We start from the raw sequence: 19,155 nt of genomic DNA, 5'->3' as shown, positions 1-19,155 counted from the left end.
AGAGACTGGAGGGATGCAGCCACAAGCCAAAGAATGCCAACAGCTGCTAAAAGCTAGAAGAGGCCAGGAACAGTCTCCCCCAGAGCCTCTGGAGGGAGCGCAGCCCTGCCAACACCATAATTTCGGACTTCTGGCCTCCAGAACTGTGAGAACAAGTTTGTATGGTTTTAAGCCACCAAGGTTGAGTCATTTGTTACAGCAGCCCCAGGAAACTAATAGAGTTGTCTGAGTTTGGTGTTTGTCACTTCTGCCTAAAAAGGCCCTGGCCCATACAGGGTGTTAAGTCTGGCCAAATGCCTGAAGGCTGAGTCTAGCTGTGGCCCCCATGACCAGGAACGAGTCCTGCCTTGCTCATCCACATCTGAGTGTTGGCCTCCGCATCCTGCCAGGTAGCCTGCTTGCTGTCACTCTCATGCGTGCTCTGGGAGACTGCGGTCCTGGCCCTGGCCTCATCCCTGTGACTGGCTCTCTGTTAGCTGTTGTCAACACTGAGCCTCTAGCTGGCAGGTGGCTGAGGGTAGCCGGTGAGGCAGAAAGGCAGGTGCCGGAAGCATCGTGGATTTATTGGTGGAAAGTTCACGGCTCATGAATGCCTGCTCTGGCTTGGAGCCTGCTACCCAGGTGCAGGGTTGAGTGGAAGCCATTCCCTGCCCACCTCCCTCCCCCCACCATCCCCAGTTGAGTCAGTCAGGGACAAATCCATGGCTCATTTTTACAGGAAGTAGACATTGGTGGGTGAAATTTCCAGAGGGGCAGGAGGACAGAGGCTATGCAGGGCTTCAGGAGAGTTCCACCTGCTGGACAGCAAAGTGCCAAACTGGCACTCATGTGAAAGGAGGCAGACATGGCCTTGCCTTGCTCGGCTGCAGGCCTAGGAAGGCCTGGGTTGAAGGATGTCTTGGGAAGCTGTTCTTGTAGGACATGGCACCCTACACCCAAAGGAGCCTCCATTCCAAGGCAGAAGATACAGAGGGGAAAATTAAGATGAGCACACACATAAGAAAATAAAATACAAACAAAAACCTCAGAAACTGAGCCCTCAAGGGACCGAGATTAAGCAAATAAGGAGGAAAGGTCTACAGGGAGTGCAAATGGGCCCCAGCAGCAAGAGCCGATCCCCAACTCCCTGTGCAGCACATTTCATACAGTCATCGGGATCACTTAGTCTAGTCCCTTCCTTGTGTTGGGGACACAGAATGGAAGAGAATTCTTGCCAGGCATGTGACACAGCTAGTAACACAGGGCTGCAGGGTGTGTGTCTTCAGATGCAACCCACACAGGGGTTGGGGTCTCAGATACCAGGAATGACACTGCCATTGGTGACCAATGGCAATGTCTAAAACATTGACCAGCTCTTGGTAGTTTTGAAGAAAACAAAGTTCGGTCTTCCTTTGATTTACACAGTAATTGCATTTCTCGAAAACTTGTTTATAACAGGGTTGGGTTCTACACTAAAATAATTAATTAGAAACAGATTTTTTTCACTTACACAAATATCCAGCAAGACGTTGGAAAATCGGGTGGGACATGGGTCAACTCCTTGTTGGGTGGGAAGTCCTGCATGTCGCAGGATGACCACCTTTAGGCCCACCCACTAAATCACAGCAGTGCCTGCCCCTTCAATGCAATAATCAAGATCCCCCCACCTATTTCCAAGATGTCCCCTAGGGGGCAGTCCTATGCCAGTTGAGAACTATTGCCCTACATTACCCGGCCTGCCCCAGCTCCTACCACACTACTGAAGCCCATTTTGGTTCAGCCACCCTGGCTGACTGGTCACTGTTCAGACACACTAGGCAGACTGCCACCTCTGGGCCTCCACACTTGCTGCTCTATTTGGAATGCTCTTCTCCCAGACATCCAAGTGCTAGCTCCCTCTTTCATGCAGCACTCTGCCCAGGTGTCACCTTAGAATGGTCTTCCAGAGCCCCACTATGTAAAGCAGCAGTCCCCTCAGCACTTTCTACCTCCAACCCTATTTTTACCTTTCTTCACAGAACTTATTCTTATCTGTTTCCCCCACTAGACTGTAGACTCCACAAAGACAGGGATTTTTGTCTGTTTTGTTCACTGTGAAATCCCTGGTCCTTACACAATACCTGGCCAACAGACAGTGGTGAAATGGGACAGGGCAGCCTCATAACTTGCCTGTACAGGAAGGAGTAGGATGGCAGACACACAGCAATCACTGGCCCACAGCAATTTTGAAATCCTGCTGGGTCCTGCCTTGGGGTGGGACAGTTCCTGACCAGGCCCCCATGTGCTCTCTGGGCCACATCTGAGGTGGCATTGGGTTGTGTGCTCTCATCAGAGACAGCCTTCACAACCATCTCCTGCCTGAAGGTGGTTCTAATTAAGGGTTCCTCAACAGCTCACCGGGGTGTTTTTTGTGTGTGTGTGAGGAAGATCAGCCCTGAGCTAATATCCGATGCCAATCCTCCTCTTTTTGCTGAGGAAGACTGGCCCTGGGCTAACATCCGTGCCCATCTCCCTCTACTTTATATGGGATGCCCCTACAGCATGGCTTGACAAGCGGTGCGTCGGTGCGCACCCGGGATCCGAACCTGTGAACCCCCGGCCGCCGCAGCAGAGCACGCGCACTTAACCGCTGCGCCACCGGGCGGGCCCCAGGTATTTGTTTTTGTTTTTTAAGGTCAGGCTAATGGTTTCTTTGGCAACATAATTCCCTCAAAAACTTACACTGGGTCAGTGTAGGTCCAGGATCAGTGACTGCATTCCTGGTTCTTTCCTGGACACTGTCCTCAAGTTTGCTTTGTTTCTTGCTTCCTTATCCACACGCCTGACCCTCAAGATGATGGCCTTGACGTTACCAGGCTCAAGCAGGAAGACCACACCCTTCATCTGATTCTCACCAGGAAGCTGAGTCACTAAGTCTCCCCAGCTCCTTGTTACTCACAAGCACCTCTTAGTGTTTGGAGACTAGAAGCAAGATTAGTTGGGTTTTCCAACATTGTAAGACCCTGGATTTCAGGCCTCTCCACCTTTTCCCCTTTGCTTGTAAACTGGCGAATTCCTTCTGGAACTCAACTCTTGTTTTGTGATGCCTTGCCACAAGCAGCCAATAACAATCAACACATACCACATTCTGGATTTTTTCAACTTCTTCCTCTCGAGTTTGTAAAAAACTCAGTAGACACATAGTTTGCCTTCTAAATTATCGGACATAACCACCATACCAGATGTTCTGCCACTGCTGGACAGGGATCCCCAGCTGTTCTGCCTGTTGCATCTGTTTTCTCATTACCTGCCACCTGGCCACTAACTAAGCCAATGCCACACATTTTAGGTTTTGGTTACCGTTGTGTTGCACTTTAAGGTGTAAATTTGTGTATTCGAGTAAGAAAAGCTATCTGTTGTGATAAAGCCCCAAATCTCAGGGGGTTGGTGGAGGAAAAGTTTGCTTTTCAGTGATGCAAAGAACAGCACACAGCCCTTGCTGATCAGGTGGCTTGCCTCTAATTGGTGACTCAGGGACCCATGTTCCCTCCAACATCTTTAACATCCGACCTCCAGGGAGTCCCACGTGGGAGTATGGGATGTGCCCAGTTTGGAACTGGTGTACATCACTTCTTCCAACATTTCTTTGGCCACAGCTTAGTTTATGGTCCCAACCTAATGGCAAGGGGGCTGGGAAATGTTGACCTGTGGGTCCAATGGCAAATGTAACAAGTTTGGTGAACACACAGCATTGTCTCTGCCACAATACCACTAAATCACACGTTTTTATCCTGTCCTAAACAGTTGGTGGCTTCCACAGCCCTCCCAGAACAGTTTCGAGGTCCTCTCCAACCTGGCAGCAGCCACCAGTCCAACTGTTTCCATCCCTGGCCCAGACCCAAGCTCTGGTGGGCTGGCCTCCTCCAGGCTCCCAGACCCAGGCCTGTGCCTCACCCATCCTCCCCTAGATGAACTGCTGCCCTTTCTTGTGTTTCCTCTGATGTTCTCAACTCCCATTATACTGGTCTTATTCTTCTAGGCCTTCGGCACTTTGCACCAGGTGCTGAAATGCACTGCTCTGACCCTGTTCTGAGGGCAGGAGCTGTACAAAGGCGGCGAGCAGACAAGGCTTTATGAATGGAAATAACTTCATCAAAAATTCAAGACCAAGGACAATGCCGTAGCCATGTAGGACTAAACCTGTCAGCATACCTGACATTTAGTAGTTTGGAAAACCTAGAGAGACATTCAGAAGCCCATGAAGACAAGAGGCTGAAAGACCAAGGGCAGCTGGCCAGGCATCAGTATGGACTGCGCTCCGCCAGGGCCCCTCCCCACGCCAGGGCCGAGCTGCTCTGCACACCAGCCTCTTCCCCAGCACTGTCATTTCACGGGCAACAAAGACTACAGTGGCGACCTCGGGAAGTCTGCTCACAAGCTGTGCAGGGCTCTCTGGCCCCCTCCCAGAGGTGTCTGAGGTGCCCACCCTGCTGGTTTTACACCTTCACGGACTGCCAAGTGCCTCCTCTGAGGCAGTCTGAAAACCGATAACCATTTAAAACAATTTTTTCCATTTCTTAAGGTTCTAATGACCAAATTGTAAAAATAAGTGAAACAAAATAAAAATTAAACAGAATGAAAACCGCATTTTTACCAGATCTACTTTTATTTCAGAAGGAAGTTTATAGTATAGTATTTACTTTTGTTTATATACAAGTTCTTCACATTTGTGTTTAAAATGCACAGACCTCCCTTAATTCTCTTGTTCCTGCTTAAATTAGCTGTTATTTTACAATACAAAAAATACCAAAAATTGCAGTCCTAAATGTATGTATAACACCCACAGTCCCCAGCAATGAAATAGTTTACAATACTTACTCCATATTTACATGAGTGCAATAGATGCTAAATTATACATATTAACAAACTAAGCTCGAATCCAAACCAAAATAAAACCGTAAATAACTATAAAACAAAAACATTTCTAGAGCCAGAATTAGTTCAACGAAACAGGCTTCACTAGTGTAGTGTTTAGAATGTCTTGTGCACAAATTCAGTTACGAAAGTTGATTCCATTATTGCCTTTAAAAGAGAAGGCGCCAGTCTTCCTCTCCATTCCACATCATCTCCCTGCAGGCAAGAGTGTTTATGAGTTTGAATGACTCCGGGGAACAGTCTCTTGGTGGGCCTGGTGATCTACAAACCATCACGATGATTTTTATGGTTTGGTAAATTGGGCAAACATTTCAGACTGAGAGCCGGTGCATGGCCCAAGGGCAGACCCTCTGCCTTCCTGGGTCTGTCCTTAGGATGGCCAATTCTCACAGAAACCACCAGGAAAGATCTCCTGGCATGTGGGGCTTGAGGAGCTGAATTTCGTTGTAATTCTGAAGAGCTTCTTTTTCATCTTGGTCACTGCCTGAGTGTTAACTTAGGTTGTTGGCAAGTGCTTAGTGAATATGTTTGAATGAACAGATGGGTGAGTGAAACTGAAAGATCAAAGGTGTTCATGAAAACGCCACCACCCCAGGAAGTAAATCACTCCCGCCCCCTTAATGGAGTGTACTGAAATACTGAAATACACTCCATGAAGTTGACGGAGCAAGAGCTGCACTGAAAGGTAGCTCTTGTGCTCTGGTCTTCTCATTGGCCCGATTTCTTGGTGCGTCTCCAGTCTTGCACCTTACGCCTCACCCACAGATATTCCGATATTTTCCTTTTGCTGACAGTCTTCTCTCTAGGGCTGCTTTCCCTCTGGGTTAGCTCAAGGGAGTATGGGCTGCCTTCTCTCCACACCCCCTTCCACCTTTTAGAGGTGATCCTCACAGGGAAGCACAGACTTTTCCCCACACTGTGTGTGGTGAAGGGGTAGGAGGTGGACAGGAGGCCAGGGTGTGTGCAGTTCTCCATGGGAAAGCAGGAGCTATTTATCAACGAACTAGCCACCCCTCTCCCACTCCCAGTTTTCAGTATAATAAACTATGGTCCTGGGAAATGGTCTTTAAAAATTTGGAGAAAACCACATCAAAATGCAGCCTAGAAAACCCCTTTTTGGAAAATCTGATTTCCACAGGTATAGTCTTTGAATTCAGAGACTAAGAGAATCATTTCTCAGGACAAGATTGGTCATCCCTGGCCACTCACAGCACCAAGAGGCTGACAGAAAGATTCACGATGTACTTGCAGAGCCAACAACAGCGACAGAAAGAGTCCCGCTGCCTTTGAGTCTCCTCACATACTGCTGTTTAAATGGACTCGCTGCCCAGTTTCTCATATGTGTACTGACAGACGATTCCTGTTTTAAATTATCCAATTGGTACCAGATGTGTTGAACACATCAGCACGATGGGGATGCCTTTCATGGCTTTGTTATCAATGTATCACGGACTAACGAGAGGACTTCTCCAAACTTAGATATCCAGTACGTGGCACAAAAACATACTGAGTGAAACTCAGACACCATTACATTTAATAAAAATACATTAAGATATTTTTCTGTTTTATGTACACTCTGAATGTCTGAACATTCCAGACACTACTGTATAGATATGTACAAGTGCAATATCAATGTTTTCATGACTACTTTTATATACAGGCTCTCATATAAATGCCCGTGACATGCAGGCATTTCTCTGAAGTTCTAGGTGACTCCCTCCCGGTAACTGGCTCTAAGCTGACTGCTTCTTTCTCCTGCCGTCCCTTCCTCTGGCCGGAGCCTGGAGGAAGCTGTTTGCTATTGGCTGCAAAGGAGAAGCAGGTGGATTCAGCTGTTTCTCCACTGCTGGAGCAGAATTAAACTTCACTTGCTCCTTCCTTCCTTCCTTCTTAAAAATAAACATTTATTTTTTAGGAAAAAAAAAAGAAATAACCAGGTGCTTAGGAGACATGGGACATGTTATTTCAAGGCATGGAACTACCACGGGGAAGAGACTTCTTTGGCCAAGCAAACACTGGTCCTTTGAACAAACAAGGGTTTCCCTTGTGGGAAGACCCTCTCCCGTGGCCTCCCTCTTTTTCTGCCAAGAAGCCTCATGGTAATTACAGGGGTGAAGGGCCAGGCCACGGCAGGCTCTCTGTGGGTGCTGTGATCTGGAGCAGGGATATGGGGAGTTAGTAAGAGGACGGGTCTTTTCTAGAACCGTCTGCTCTTTAACAATAACGTGAAAAAGCAGCTTTTTGAGAGGCAAGTCTCAAAGTAGAGGTGTTTTGTGCATCTGAGTTTTATCGTTCAACTTCCTTGAAAACCTCCTTCCAGGCAATTCTTCATGGGAGTGGGGTTAGTGTTGGGGAAGAGACAATACTCCCTCTCTAGGCACTTCATTTAAAGGTGAAATGCCACAGTCTTTGCTCTTTTGAGTGTTAATTTCTCCAATTGCACAAACTTGAGTTGTCTAGAGGTCCATCCCAATAGGGTAATGCCAGAGAACTCCAGGTTTCGAAGCAGAAGAGAGATCTTGGGAGGCTGCTGCATAATGCCAGAAGACAGAGCACCATAGGTGGGGACAACATGACATCCAGGGAGTGCCCTGGCGGAGAAGGGCAGGGACTGCTCTACCCCACTACATTTGGTCACTTTCCATTTGGTATCGTTTCCCTCCTCGTCCATTTTTCCCATGTGCTTTTCATTCTTATCAGTGTTCACTGCCCTCCCCACAGGCACCACCTGAGTCTGGGAGGAAGACAGAAGAGAGCCGAGCCTCTCCTCGGGGGAAGAGAGCAAACAGCTCCAGGTCCTTCTTCACGCTCCGGGGCAGGTTCTGCCGATAATGGGAGACTGTCCCTCTCCTGGTGTGTGATTCCACCTGCAGCCTGAGAGTGGCGCATATGCTCAGAGCAGGTCACAGGAACAAAGAGTCACTCTTTGATCCAGGGGTCCCAAGTGCTGTCATGCTCTTTTCTGCTCAAGGGAGACATGTAACATGAGTGAATCCCTTCCTCTGTGGTGCCCTGGCAGTAGGACGCCAGAAGGGCTGAAGTGACATCACACATAGAGTGACCTTGGGGGCAGGGGACAGGGAGGCACATGGGGACCATGCCTGATTACTGTCCTTTTTGACAACAATAAAAACAGGAGCTTTCACAGTTAGTTCATCGCTGCCTTCCTCACAGTCCCTGCTGCTCCGTTAAATGTTCCTTGGGGTGAGAAAATTCTTTCCTGGCTGCAAATTAGATTTTAGAAAAAGAGCAGATTGCCAATGGTAGCTATTTAAATTTTATAAGAATGTAGGAATGCAATTATGTAAAAACTTAGGCTTACTAACTTTCCAATTGCTAGATCTATTTAAAGTCTAGGCACTTAGTGTATGTGTGTGTGTGTGTGTGTGTGTGTGTGTGTGTGAGAGAGAGAGAGAGAGAAAGAGAAGAATTTCAAATGGATTAAGACTAAATTAATCAAGTTGCTATAGAAAACTACCTATTACATCAGTTTACATTCTAAGTAACAGTGCTGACCTCGACATTTAAAATAGCCCCCTTCTATCTTAGTTTGATATGATTCAAAAGAGATGGACCATTATTAGTTCTCAACTAGAAAAAAGCTACTCCCTGGAAGAGAGAGATCTGCCTAAATCGTGCAAGAATAAGTAGCACATCTTTTTAAAAAGATAGCAGGCTTCAGACGAAAACAAGTTAATTCATCTGACTAGTTTTTAAAAGATCATGTTCAAGAACGACTGATGAGAAATGTCTATTTGTAAACACTACATCTTTTGTTTTTTGCACAGTTGAGACAGCCCCAAGAACAGTTTTCCACAAGTGAACCTGAGTGTCCTTCTTAGCTCTCTCACTGGCTCTTCACTGGCCTCCTCTAGCAACAACTAGATCACCCCTGGAACTGTAATTAAATCAATTATTTCCTATGCAAAAGTAAAAGGTTAGATGCTGGAGTACAGATGGGAGAAACCGTCAAAAGAAAGCTTGTGAACATGCAGATGAGTCAGATGCTTCGAGGGTTTCCAGTCTTCTGCCCCGCTGCACAGAGTCTCCCTGCCTGCTCCCTCCCTGCAGACAGCTCTGGCATGACACACCTCGCTCACGGACAGTCCCTGGCCCCAGCATCAAATGCAGGTCCCAGGCTGTGCAGGGGGCTGCTGCTTCCGGTTTCTCACTGCTCCTGACTTCTCTTTGTACACTATTGGCATCTGCTGAGAAATGTCCACCAGGGCGCTGGCCACTGCGAGACCTTGGAAGAACCCACACAGGGAACACGTGTTAAGGAGCAGCTTGCTTTTGTTTAAAAAATAATTTAAAAATTTTCTTTTTACTTTCCCATGGTGCAATAAAGAAAGAAAGAAAGTATACAGGGAAAAGTCTTACTTCCACTCTGTGCCTCCCTCCACCTTTCCCCCTCCATCTGAGTAACTGCTTTCATTAGTTTATAGATATTCTTTCAGGGTTTAGTTATGCAAATACAAATACATATTTTTCTCCTTTCCCCACTTTTTACAAAAAAGATGTAGCTTGCTTTTCAGCAGATCAGTGAAGCAAAATGCTCTGCCTGGTGGTGGGATCCTTTAAATAAGATTGCAAACATGTTCTAAGCGCTAAGTTTCTCCTGCCTGCCTTCAAACAGCAAGGAAAAGTAGCACTCTTTACGATGAAATTCAGATTCATTCCACATTGCTCAGCCAGCACTAGTTATTTTTATATCTATACCATGATACACGTTAGGACAGACTCTGGAGCCAGGCTTTAGAACAAGCAAGGTTCTTTAACCTCCCCGTGCCTTAGTTTCTTCATGTGTGAGATGAGGATAATAAGAGCACAGGGTTTGTATGAGGAGTCAATGACTGAATGGATGTAAGTCTTAGAACGGTACTGGCTCATCACCCCACCACCTCTACCACCACTTTTGCATTAGGGATGTTAGGGACTGGTGGTTCCATTCTCCTTTTTGTATAATCTGACATTCATTAAGGAAGGCACAGCTCTGGGGGAGCTGGACTCCTAATGCATGGGAATGCCCAGCCCAGGCTCAGAGCCCTACTGAGGCCCACAGCAGCTGTGTAAGTAGAGCTTGTCACTACACCTCGCTGAGCCTCTAAAATGGGGAAAGGTGGGGGCGCTTTTAAGTGCCAGGTTTAGTGCCTGGCATGCAGTGGGGAATCCACACCAGTGACAAGTGCCACAGCAAAGGCAGAGCTGGGTGCTTTGGTAGTCCAGAAAGGGCACCGTCTAAAATGGGGGGTACAGAAGAGGTGGCAGGGATGGTTCCACCCTTGGAGTGAGTCTCAAGTAGTGAGCAGGCCTTCTTCAGGAGTCGAGGGGGGTGGGGCACGTCAGGCAAAGGTTGAGGCAAGAAAGGCCACAGTGTTGCAAGCCTGTCACCTCCCCACCCCAGCCAGCACCTTGCACTCAGGGTGCACCAGCCAATGTTTGCTGAGCTGGGCGGTGGCAGGAGACACTGCCCCAGAGGGTCCAGCCAATGGTCATCCTGCCTTCAACACAGACAAGGCTGAGTTAGGGGCTCAACTCATAGGAATCCCTAGGTGTGGCCAAATCAAGCCGTTCTCCTATGAAATGAAGACAGTACGTCCAGGCCTGGCCACGCCCTCATGAGGCCTCCCTCATGAGGACACCGCAGACCCAGGCTATTCTGAAAGCTGAGCTGGAAGCTCCTCTGGGTCTGAGGGCTACACTCAGGAGGCTGTGGAGCTCAGGGCCTGAGCAAGGATTCTGGGACACCCTTTCCACATAGTTACAAGGTTTTCTTTGGCTAAGCAACCCTGACCCCCAGAATCGTCTCAACTGAAAGTTGTCTAAAACGTTCATATTATCTGAGGCATCCCCCTAAAATACTCCATGATTAATCAAGATGTGTCCAAAACTGTATTTCCTTTCCCTCATGTTCAACAAAAAGACGATGTTTATCTAAACTATGATTCATGTATTTAATGGAATAGTGTAAAAGACATTGGCAAAATATTATGTAGTAAGCTGTAAAAATGTTTATGATAGTTGTAGGAAAAAAGAATAATAATTAGATTTGTACAACCATTTCAACTAAACTGCTGGCGAGGGCTGGAAAGGAAACAGAAGAGTGAAAATTGGTGGGTGTTGGATGGTAGAACTGTGAGTAAATTTTCAAAAACTTCCTTTAAGCTGTCATAATTGCCGTTTGTGCCTTACATTTAAAATAGAGTGAAAAAGCAAAAGAAATGCAGCAGTGCTAGAAATACCACTTTGAGAATCACCAGCTAGGAGGAGCTGGCTGGAAGTCATGAGAGTAGGTAAGATGACTGAGGAAGAGCGTATGGAGTGAAGAGGGAGGAAAGCCTAAGTTCAGGAGCAGAGCAAGACAAAGGAGACTGGAAAGGAGCAGCGGAGCCAGAGGGGACCGGAAACACTGGTGGCAAAGGAAGGTGTGGTCGGAAGCATCAATACCACCGGGAGTCTAGGGAAGCTGGCACAGTGAGGAGAGCTCAGGACTTTTCCCGGGAAAGAACAGTGGCCTCAGGAAAGACAGGTTAGGGAATATCAGTGACAAGGGGATCATCACATCAAATCCTTTCACAAGGACATGAGATAGGAACTATTCAATATCGCCTCTACCCAAGTTCTCTATGCAAGGCAAGGATCCTGCACACCTCTAAAATGTAAACCGTGTTTGTCACTGACCCTCATCTACTCACCCGACTGCCCGGGAGGAGGGATTCCACCGAGGCCTCGAGGGAGCCTCACAAACACAGAGAGGACAGCAGCTTTATTGCCAAAACATGGCTCCAGGGCAATGGGTTTGGGAACAGTCTGGTGGAAGAAAACAAAGAATTACCTAAAGTGGTGTTTCTTAAGCTTTAACCTTGTAGCCTTTAGATGTGATTTTTTTTTTTTGTGAGGAAGATCGGCCCTGAGCTAACATCTGCCAATCCTCCTCTTTTTGCTGAGGAAGACTGGCCCTGGGCTAACATCCATGCCCATCTTCCTCCACTTTATATGGGACGCTGCCACAGCATGGCTTGACAAGCGGTGTGTCGGTACGCGCCCGGGATCCGAACTGGCGAATCCTGGGCTGCCGCAGCGGAGCACGCACACTTAACCGCTTGCGCCACCGGACCTGCCCCTAGATGTGATTTTTAAAGACGCCCTCTATATTAGTTTCTATTGCTGTGTAACAAATTACCACAGACTTGCTTAAAACAACACATTATTTCAGTTTTGTAGGTCAGAAGTCCAGGAGCTCTGTAGGGTTCTCTGCCTAGGGACATAGGTCTATTCTAGTCTTCCATCAGTTCTGGAAAATTCTCAGCTCTTATCTCACAAAGGTCTCAAGGGTCTCAGCTCTTATCTTCACAAGGCTGAAATCAAGTTATCAGCTGGGCTCCACTCCTATCTGGAGGCTCTGGGGAAGAATCTGCTTCAAAACTCATTCAGGTTGTTGGCAGAATCCAGTTCATTGCAGCTCTAGGTCTGAGGGCCCCATTTCCCTGCTGGTGGTCAGCCAGGGGCCACTCTCTTCTCTTAGAGAGATCACTTGCATTCCTCCTCACATGGCCCCTTCATCTTCAAACCAGTGACGGCTTGTCAAGTCCTTCTCATGCTTCCTCTTCTGCCACCAGCCAAAAAAAAATTCCCCATATGTTAAAGTCAACTACCTTGGGACTTCTATTAATTCCGCAAAATCCTTTCATAGCAGTACCTAGAGTAGTGTTTGACTGAATAACCATGAGGTGGGAACCTTGGCGGCCATCTTTAGAATCCTGCCTACCAGACCCCCAAATATGTCATCAAGTTCTTCAACTCAGTTGAAGAAAATCATTTCCAGAACCACTCTGGCTGTGGCACAGAGAAATGACTGGATGGGTGAAATGGCAGAATTGGGGAAACCAGTTATGATATAACTGCAATAATCCTGGTGAGAGATGACAGTGGCCTAGATCAAGGTGGTCACAGTGGTGGAGATGGTGCACAGCGGTCAGGAAATATTTTTGAAGATAGAGCCAAAAAGATTTGCTGACGAACTGGCTGTCCAATGAGAATGAGAGGAAGGACGATTCCATGATTTTGGCCTGAGCAACTAGGATGCTGGAGGTGATATGTACTGACTTAGGGAAGATATGCCGGGGGAGCAGGTGTGGGGAATAAAATCCAGAGCTCAGTTTTGGACATGTTAAGTTTAGGATGCCTGTTAAGACATTCAAGTGGGAATACTGAGTAAGCAACTAGATATATGAGTCAGAGGCTCACAGGAGAGGTCTGAGGGGAGAGATCATGCTGTTTAAATTCATGATGGAAAAGATCACGGCTATGGTCTGAATGTTTGTGTCCTCTCAAAATTCATATGTTAAATCTTAACGCCCAACGTGATGGTATTTGGAGTTGGAGCCTTTGGGAGGTCACTAATGCCCTTAGAATAGAGACCTCAGAGAGCTCCCTGCCCCCTACCACCACATAAGGTTACAGCTAGAAGGCAACATCTATGAACCAGAAAGCAGACCCTTACCAGACACCAAGTCTGCCAGCACCCTGATCTTGGACTTCCCACCCTGCAGAACTGAGAAATAAATTCCTGTTGTTTCTAAACCACTGAGTCTCTGGTATTTTGTTACAGCAGCCCAAACAGAGTAAGAAAATCACCAAAGGAGTAGGTGCAAAAGACATGAGAAGAGGCCCAAAGACCGAGCCTGATGAAACCCACTGTTAAACGATGTTGGGAAGATGAAGAGGGTTGAATACAGAACACTGAGCAAGAACAGCCAAAGGTGAGATGTGGTGTCCTGAAAGGAAAGTCCAGAAAGTGTTTTAAGGAACAGCCAATCGTGTCATATACTGCTGACATATGGCATATGGTGTTGTTCAGAATAAATTGTTGTTCTATTCTTTTTAATCCCACAGATTATTACTATTTTATCAGGACAATGTTTGCTTAGATTTATGCATGTTTACCAATTTATTTAGTTATTTATTTTTTGTGAGGAAGACTGGCCCTGAGCTAACATCTGCCAATCCTCCTCTTTTTTTGCTAAGGAAGACTGGCCCTGGGCTAATATCCATGCCCATCTTCCTCTACTTTATATGGGACACCGCCACAGCATGGCTTGACAAGCGGTGCATCGGTGCATGCCCGGGATCCAAACTGGCGAACTCCGGGCCGCCGCAGTGGAGTGCGCGCACTTAACCACTTGCGCCACCAGGCCAGCCCCAGTTTACCACTTTATTTACTCACTATTCCTTCTTATACCTCAGTCCATCTTCCTGGGGTAATTTTCCTTCTTTCTAGCACATCCTTTAGACCTTTTTTTTTGTACACGTCTGTCGGTGGCAAACTCTCAGCTTTTCTTCTAATCTGGGGATATCTTTCTTTTATCCTTGATCTTGGAAGGCAATTGGTGGGCACACTATTCTAGGCTGGCAGTTCTTGTCTTTCAGTACTTTGAAGACATTCTTTCACCTACTTCTGGCTTCTGGTGTTACTAACGAAAAGTCAGCTGTCGCTTTGTCACTCCTTTGTAGGTAACTTTTTCTTTTTTTCCCCCAGTTATTTACTTTTTTGTGTGTGTGTGAGGAAGATCAGCCCTGAGCTAACGTCCATGCTAATCCTCCTCTTTTTGCTGAGGAAGACCGGCTCTGAGCTAACATCTATTGCCAATCCTCCTCCTTTTTTTTTCCCCCCAGCAGATAGTTGCGTTTCACATCCCTCTAGTTGCTGTATGTGGGACGCGGCCTCAGCATGGCCGGAGAAGTGGTGCGTCGGTGCGTGCCCGGGATCCGAACCCGGGCCACCAGTAGCAGAGCATGTGCACTTAACTGCTAAGCCACGGGGTCAGCCCCTCCCAGTTATTTTTTAATGTGGTAAAATACACATGACATAAAATTTACCATCTTAACCATTTTTAGGGGTACAGCGCAGTGGTATTAAAAACATTCACATTGTTGTACCACCATCCATCTCCAGAACTCTTTTCATCTTTCAAAACTGAAACTCTGTACCCATTAAACAGTAACTCCCCATTCCCTCCTCCCTCCGAGCCCCTGGCAACCACCCTTCTACTTTCTGTCTCTGAATCTGACTACTCAAGGTACCTCATATAAGTAGAATTACACAGTATTTGTCTTTTTGTGACTGGCTTATTTCACTTAGCATAACGTTCACAAGGTTCATCTATGTTGTAGCACATATAAGAATTTCTTTCCTTTTTAAGGCTGAATAACATCCCATTGTATGTATATACCACATTTTGTTTATCCATTCATCCATCAACGGACACTTGGGTTGCTTCCATCTTTTAGCTACTGTGAATAATGCTGCTATGAACATGGGTGTGCAAATGTATCTTTGAGACTCTGCTTTCAACCCTTTTGAGTATACACCCAGAAGTAGAATTGCTGGATCATAGGATAATTCTTTTATTTTTTTGAGGAAGAGCAATACTGTTTTCCACAGCGGCTGCATCATTTTTAAATTCCCACTAACAGTGCACAAGGGTTCCAATTTCTCCACATTGTAGTGATCTTTCTTCTGCTCTGGCTGATTTTAAGATGTTCTTTTCACCTTTGGAGTTCTACAGTTTCACTATGATAAATCCAACTGTACTTTTTTTTTCTCTCCTGCCTTCCCTCTGCTTTCTTTTCTTAATCCTGCTTGTGATATGTTTTGCTTCTGGAATCTGTATATTCATGTCTTCCATCAGTTCTGGAAAATTCTTAGCTACTATCTCTTTGAATATTGCCTCTCCTCCATTCACTCGTCCTGGGAGTCTGATAATATATATGTTAAGTCTTCTCATTCTATCCCCATGTTCTTATTATCTGTCATATTTTCTGTCTCCTTGTCTCACTGCTCTGCATTCTGTTTAATTTCTTCAGATTCATCTTCCAGGTCAAAAGTTCTCTCCTCACTTTTGCCTGATGTGCTGTTTAACATGTAAACTGAGTTATTTAAAAATTTTAAACTATTATATTTTCCATTTCTAACAGTTGCATTTGGTTCTTTTTCAGATCTGCTTGCCATTCTTGACTGTCATGGCTTCCTCATCTTTATGATTCCGTCTTTTATTTCTTTAAACATTTCACACACAGCTGTATTATATTCTTTAGATGTCAATTCTAACATTTGAAGTCCTGTCTAAATCTACCACCTGTTGTTTCTGTGACTCTTATTCATAGGGGCTTATCTCTTCTTGTCCTTGACGATCTCTGATTGCTTGATCATCATCTACGGAACGCCTACAGGGCTGAATTGGGGATGTTCTTCTACAGAGGGAATATGCACCTACTTCAGCTGAGAGTTGTGGTGTGTTACCAATCTGGAACCACTTTAGATCACTCATCGTTCTGATTTTGGTTAATGGTTTGCTCTTTTTTGGAGGAGGGAAAGGAGAGTGGTCCCTGGAAATTTCACCTAACTTCCTGTGAGCTCAGTAATGCTTTAACAAGCATATTTTCTTCAGGACATACAGCTGTTTCCCCAGAGTATTTGAAATATTTAATCATTTTGTCAAAAGAGAAAGTCATTTGAGGGGGGATGAGAAATATTTATTTTCCACAGAATTCATAGTGAATTATGATTTTGCCCCTTAAAAAAATCCCACAAAATACTTATAAAGAACAATGGTTCAATTTAGCTATTTTCAAATACAAGTTTTAAAGTATTATGCCACAGAATACTTACAAGAATATCAGATAAATCATTTATATTTTAAAATCCATGAGCCTGCTTAACGACATGAATCAAAGACTGGAAAATGGAAGCAAAAGAATACCTAGCAACTTCAGTGTGTTGGCTTATTGTTAAAAAGAGAGAGAGGAAAACATAAGAGGCAGTCAAATAAGGCTCTTGCTCTCTGGTTTCCCAGACTTAGAAGCATGAGTTTTGACAAGTTAAGTTATAGGGACTTCTGAATCACATTCTCACCTTTATACTCCCCCCAATAAGATCAGGAGGCTCTTCATCTGTTTCCAAGGCAACGTTTACAGAGGCAAAGGGACGGCTGGCCATCTGCTGCATCTCTCGAAGAAGTTGCTGATGAGTAATACAACAAGCATTAATGCAATGAGTACTGAAGGGATTTTAGTAGAGAATACTACATATTAAAAATATCTTATCCTCCCTGACTCAAACAAAGTCCAAAATGATATTTTTGAGACAGTTGGGGAAAAACGAACGTGGACCAGGTATTAGATAACATTAGGATTTATTAAATTTTGTTAGATGTGATGACAGTATTGTTTTTATATTAAAGAAAAAGTCCTTATCTGTTAGAGATACATACTCAAGTACTGATGGATATAATGCTATGATGCCTGCTTGATAAATACAGGAAATAAATTATCTAGCCGTAACTCCTCATATTTTTATTACTAGACTAAAGCCAGGTTTTCTTTCTTCCTGCTAAAACTTGAACCAAGCATTACACAGCAACAAAAACCTGTCCCTCATTATATAGTAGACAGAAACTGAAAGAGCTCTTTATCCAGAGACGTGGTGTAAGCTAAAAACATACCCAAACATGAAGTTTTGCAGAGTAAAGGGACAAACAGGGGCTCTGGATTTAGGGAGGCTTGGATGTGAATCCCTGCTCCCAAGCTCTCCAGCTGTGTGACCTCAAAAAAGAGGTTTCAAGTCTCTGGGCTTCAGTTCTCTCCTCTCTGAAATGTGTTTTTAATCCCATAAGGGTCTCAGTAGGATCAAATGAGGTACTTTAACCAGCACACTGCCTAGCACATGGTGGGTGGTCAATCATACACCACTGAGGATATCAGAGATCTGGGCATGTTGTTCAAGCTGTGAGGTCATGCCGCAGAAGACAATCAGGCCTTACTTCAAACCACTCCCTTGGAACTACTGTAGGAGACAGAATCTTGGGCTGGATAGATTATGGATCTGTTTTAGAAGGGCATTTTTATGTTAAACATTTTCTTAAAATACCAATAATAACATTCCTACATCTCATAACGCTGTTGGTCCATTTATTCAACCAATGTATGCAGCAACCCGACTCTGGGTTCTGTGCTGTTCCAAGTGTTGGAGTCACAGTAGGACAGAGTGCCTACTCTCCTCCAGTTTCCATTCCAGTTCCTTCATGAAGAGTACAGGAGATAATGTGAGTAAAAGCACTTAAAACAGGGCCTGGTATATAGCAAGGACTGAAGCATGTCAGCTGCTATTATTTTTGTTGTTATAAGTAAAATAAAATCATTTCTTCTACAATTCTGTGGGGGAATAAATCATGACTGACATTTTAGAAACAATGAAATATATTCTGAATGGTTAGGCTCACAGTTACAGACAAATTCTAACTCACAAGGGTAAAAGCTTAGTTTATTGATCAACTGCATAATAAACATACTTTTTTTTAAACTTTTTTTCTACAAGGTGTTCGCTTTCTCCTTATTTTCTTTCATGTGTGTTGCAAATAATTTCCAGTTGGCTGTCTTCTGTGTTATTCATTTATTTATTTTTTATATTCTTAATTATTAATTTTTATGTAGGCAAATCTCTACTATATCGTGTTTCAATAACCTTATCTGAAAATAACAATTTTTCTTCCTTTTCAATAGTAACAAAACGTCTTATTTCTCTTTCTTAGTACACACACTAGAACACCCAGAACAAAATTAAGTGACTGTGGGGACTGCAATATAATTAGGAACACGGCCTGCAATGGGAGAAGTCCCAAGTTTAATGCCCAGTTCAGCTTCTTAGTAACTGTGTGATGATGGGTAAATTACTTTGCCTCTCTGAGCCTCAGTTCCTTCATATGTAAAACATGGCTAGTGTCAACAACTCTTTCATAGGGTTGTTGTGAAGATTAAATTAGTTAATCTATATAAAACCACTTAGAATAGTGCCTGGAATTTAGAGATGCTCATCTCAGCTCTTCTCAGACAACTAATTTGTCTGGATTTTATTGGTACAACCTCTAGTGTTTTCTCATCACACGTGATGTTGGTTATCTAGATATTCTTTATAGTGTTAAGGAGGGATTATTTTTGAGTTTACTAAGAGTTTTGTTTTTAAATTAGAAACAGGTGTTGAATTTCAATAAATGACTAAATGATTACTTGGCCACTACTAAAAACTTAGGTTTTACTTTTCACCCACTGATATAACATATTTGAATATGTCATCTTCTGAATTTTTAAAACAATAATAAAGAGGATGTAACATTACCTCTATGATAACATCACCTTTATGTGGGTCAGAAAAGGTGTCATGGCCCCCAGGAAGAGGCCCATATCCTGGAGTCTATCTTAACCCCA

The 19,155-nt window shown here is 44.7% G+C and overlaps 1 protein-coding gene across 1 annotated transcript in view; it reads right to left on the bottom strand.

Moving 5' to 3' along the window:
- Positions 1-4,605: 4,605 nt before the first annotated feature.
- ATRN (attractin) overlaps positions 4,606-19,155 on the bottom strand; it is a 167,528-nt gene continuing 152,978 nt past the window's right edge. The window contains exons 27-29 of the mRNA XM_058563122.1: positions 16,808-16,915; positions 11,589-11,703; positions 4,606-9,139 (exon numbers count right to left, since the gene is read on the bottom strand). Coding sequence (XP_058419105.1) covers positions 9,015-9,139; positions 11,589-11,703; positions 16,808-16,915 — 348 coding nt within the window. The 3' untranslated portion in view covers positions 4,606-9,014. The remainder of the gene's footprint in view (positions 9,140-11,588; positions 11,704-16,807; positions 16,916-19,155) is intronic.

The sequence above is a fragment of the Diceros bicornis genome, chromosome 19 (genome assembly GCF_020826845.1).
Source record: "Diceros bicornis minor isolate mBicDic1 chromosome 19, mDicBic1.mat.cur, whole genome shotgun sequence".
Taxonomy (NCBI): Eukaryota; Metazoa; Chordata; class Mammalia; order Perissodactyla; family Rhinocerotidae; genus Diceros; species Diceros bicornis.
The sequence above is the reverse complement of the archived record's forward strand: the minus strand, read 5'-3'. Positions and strand labels throughout refer to the sequence as shown.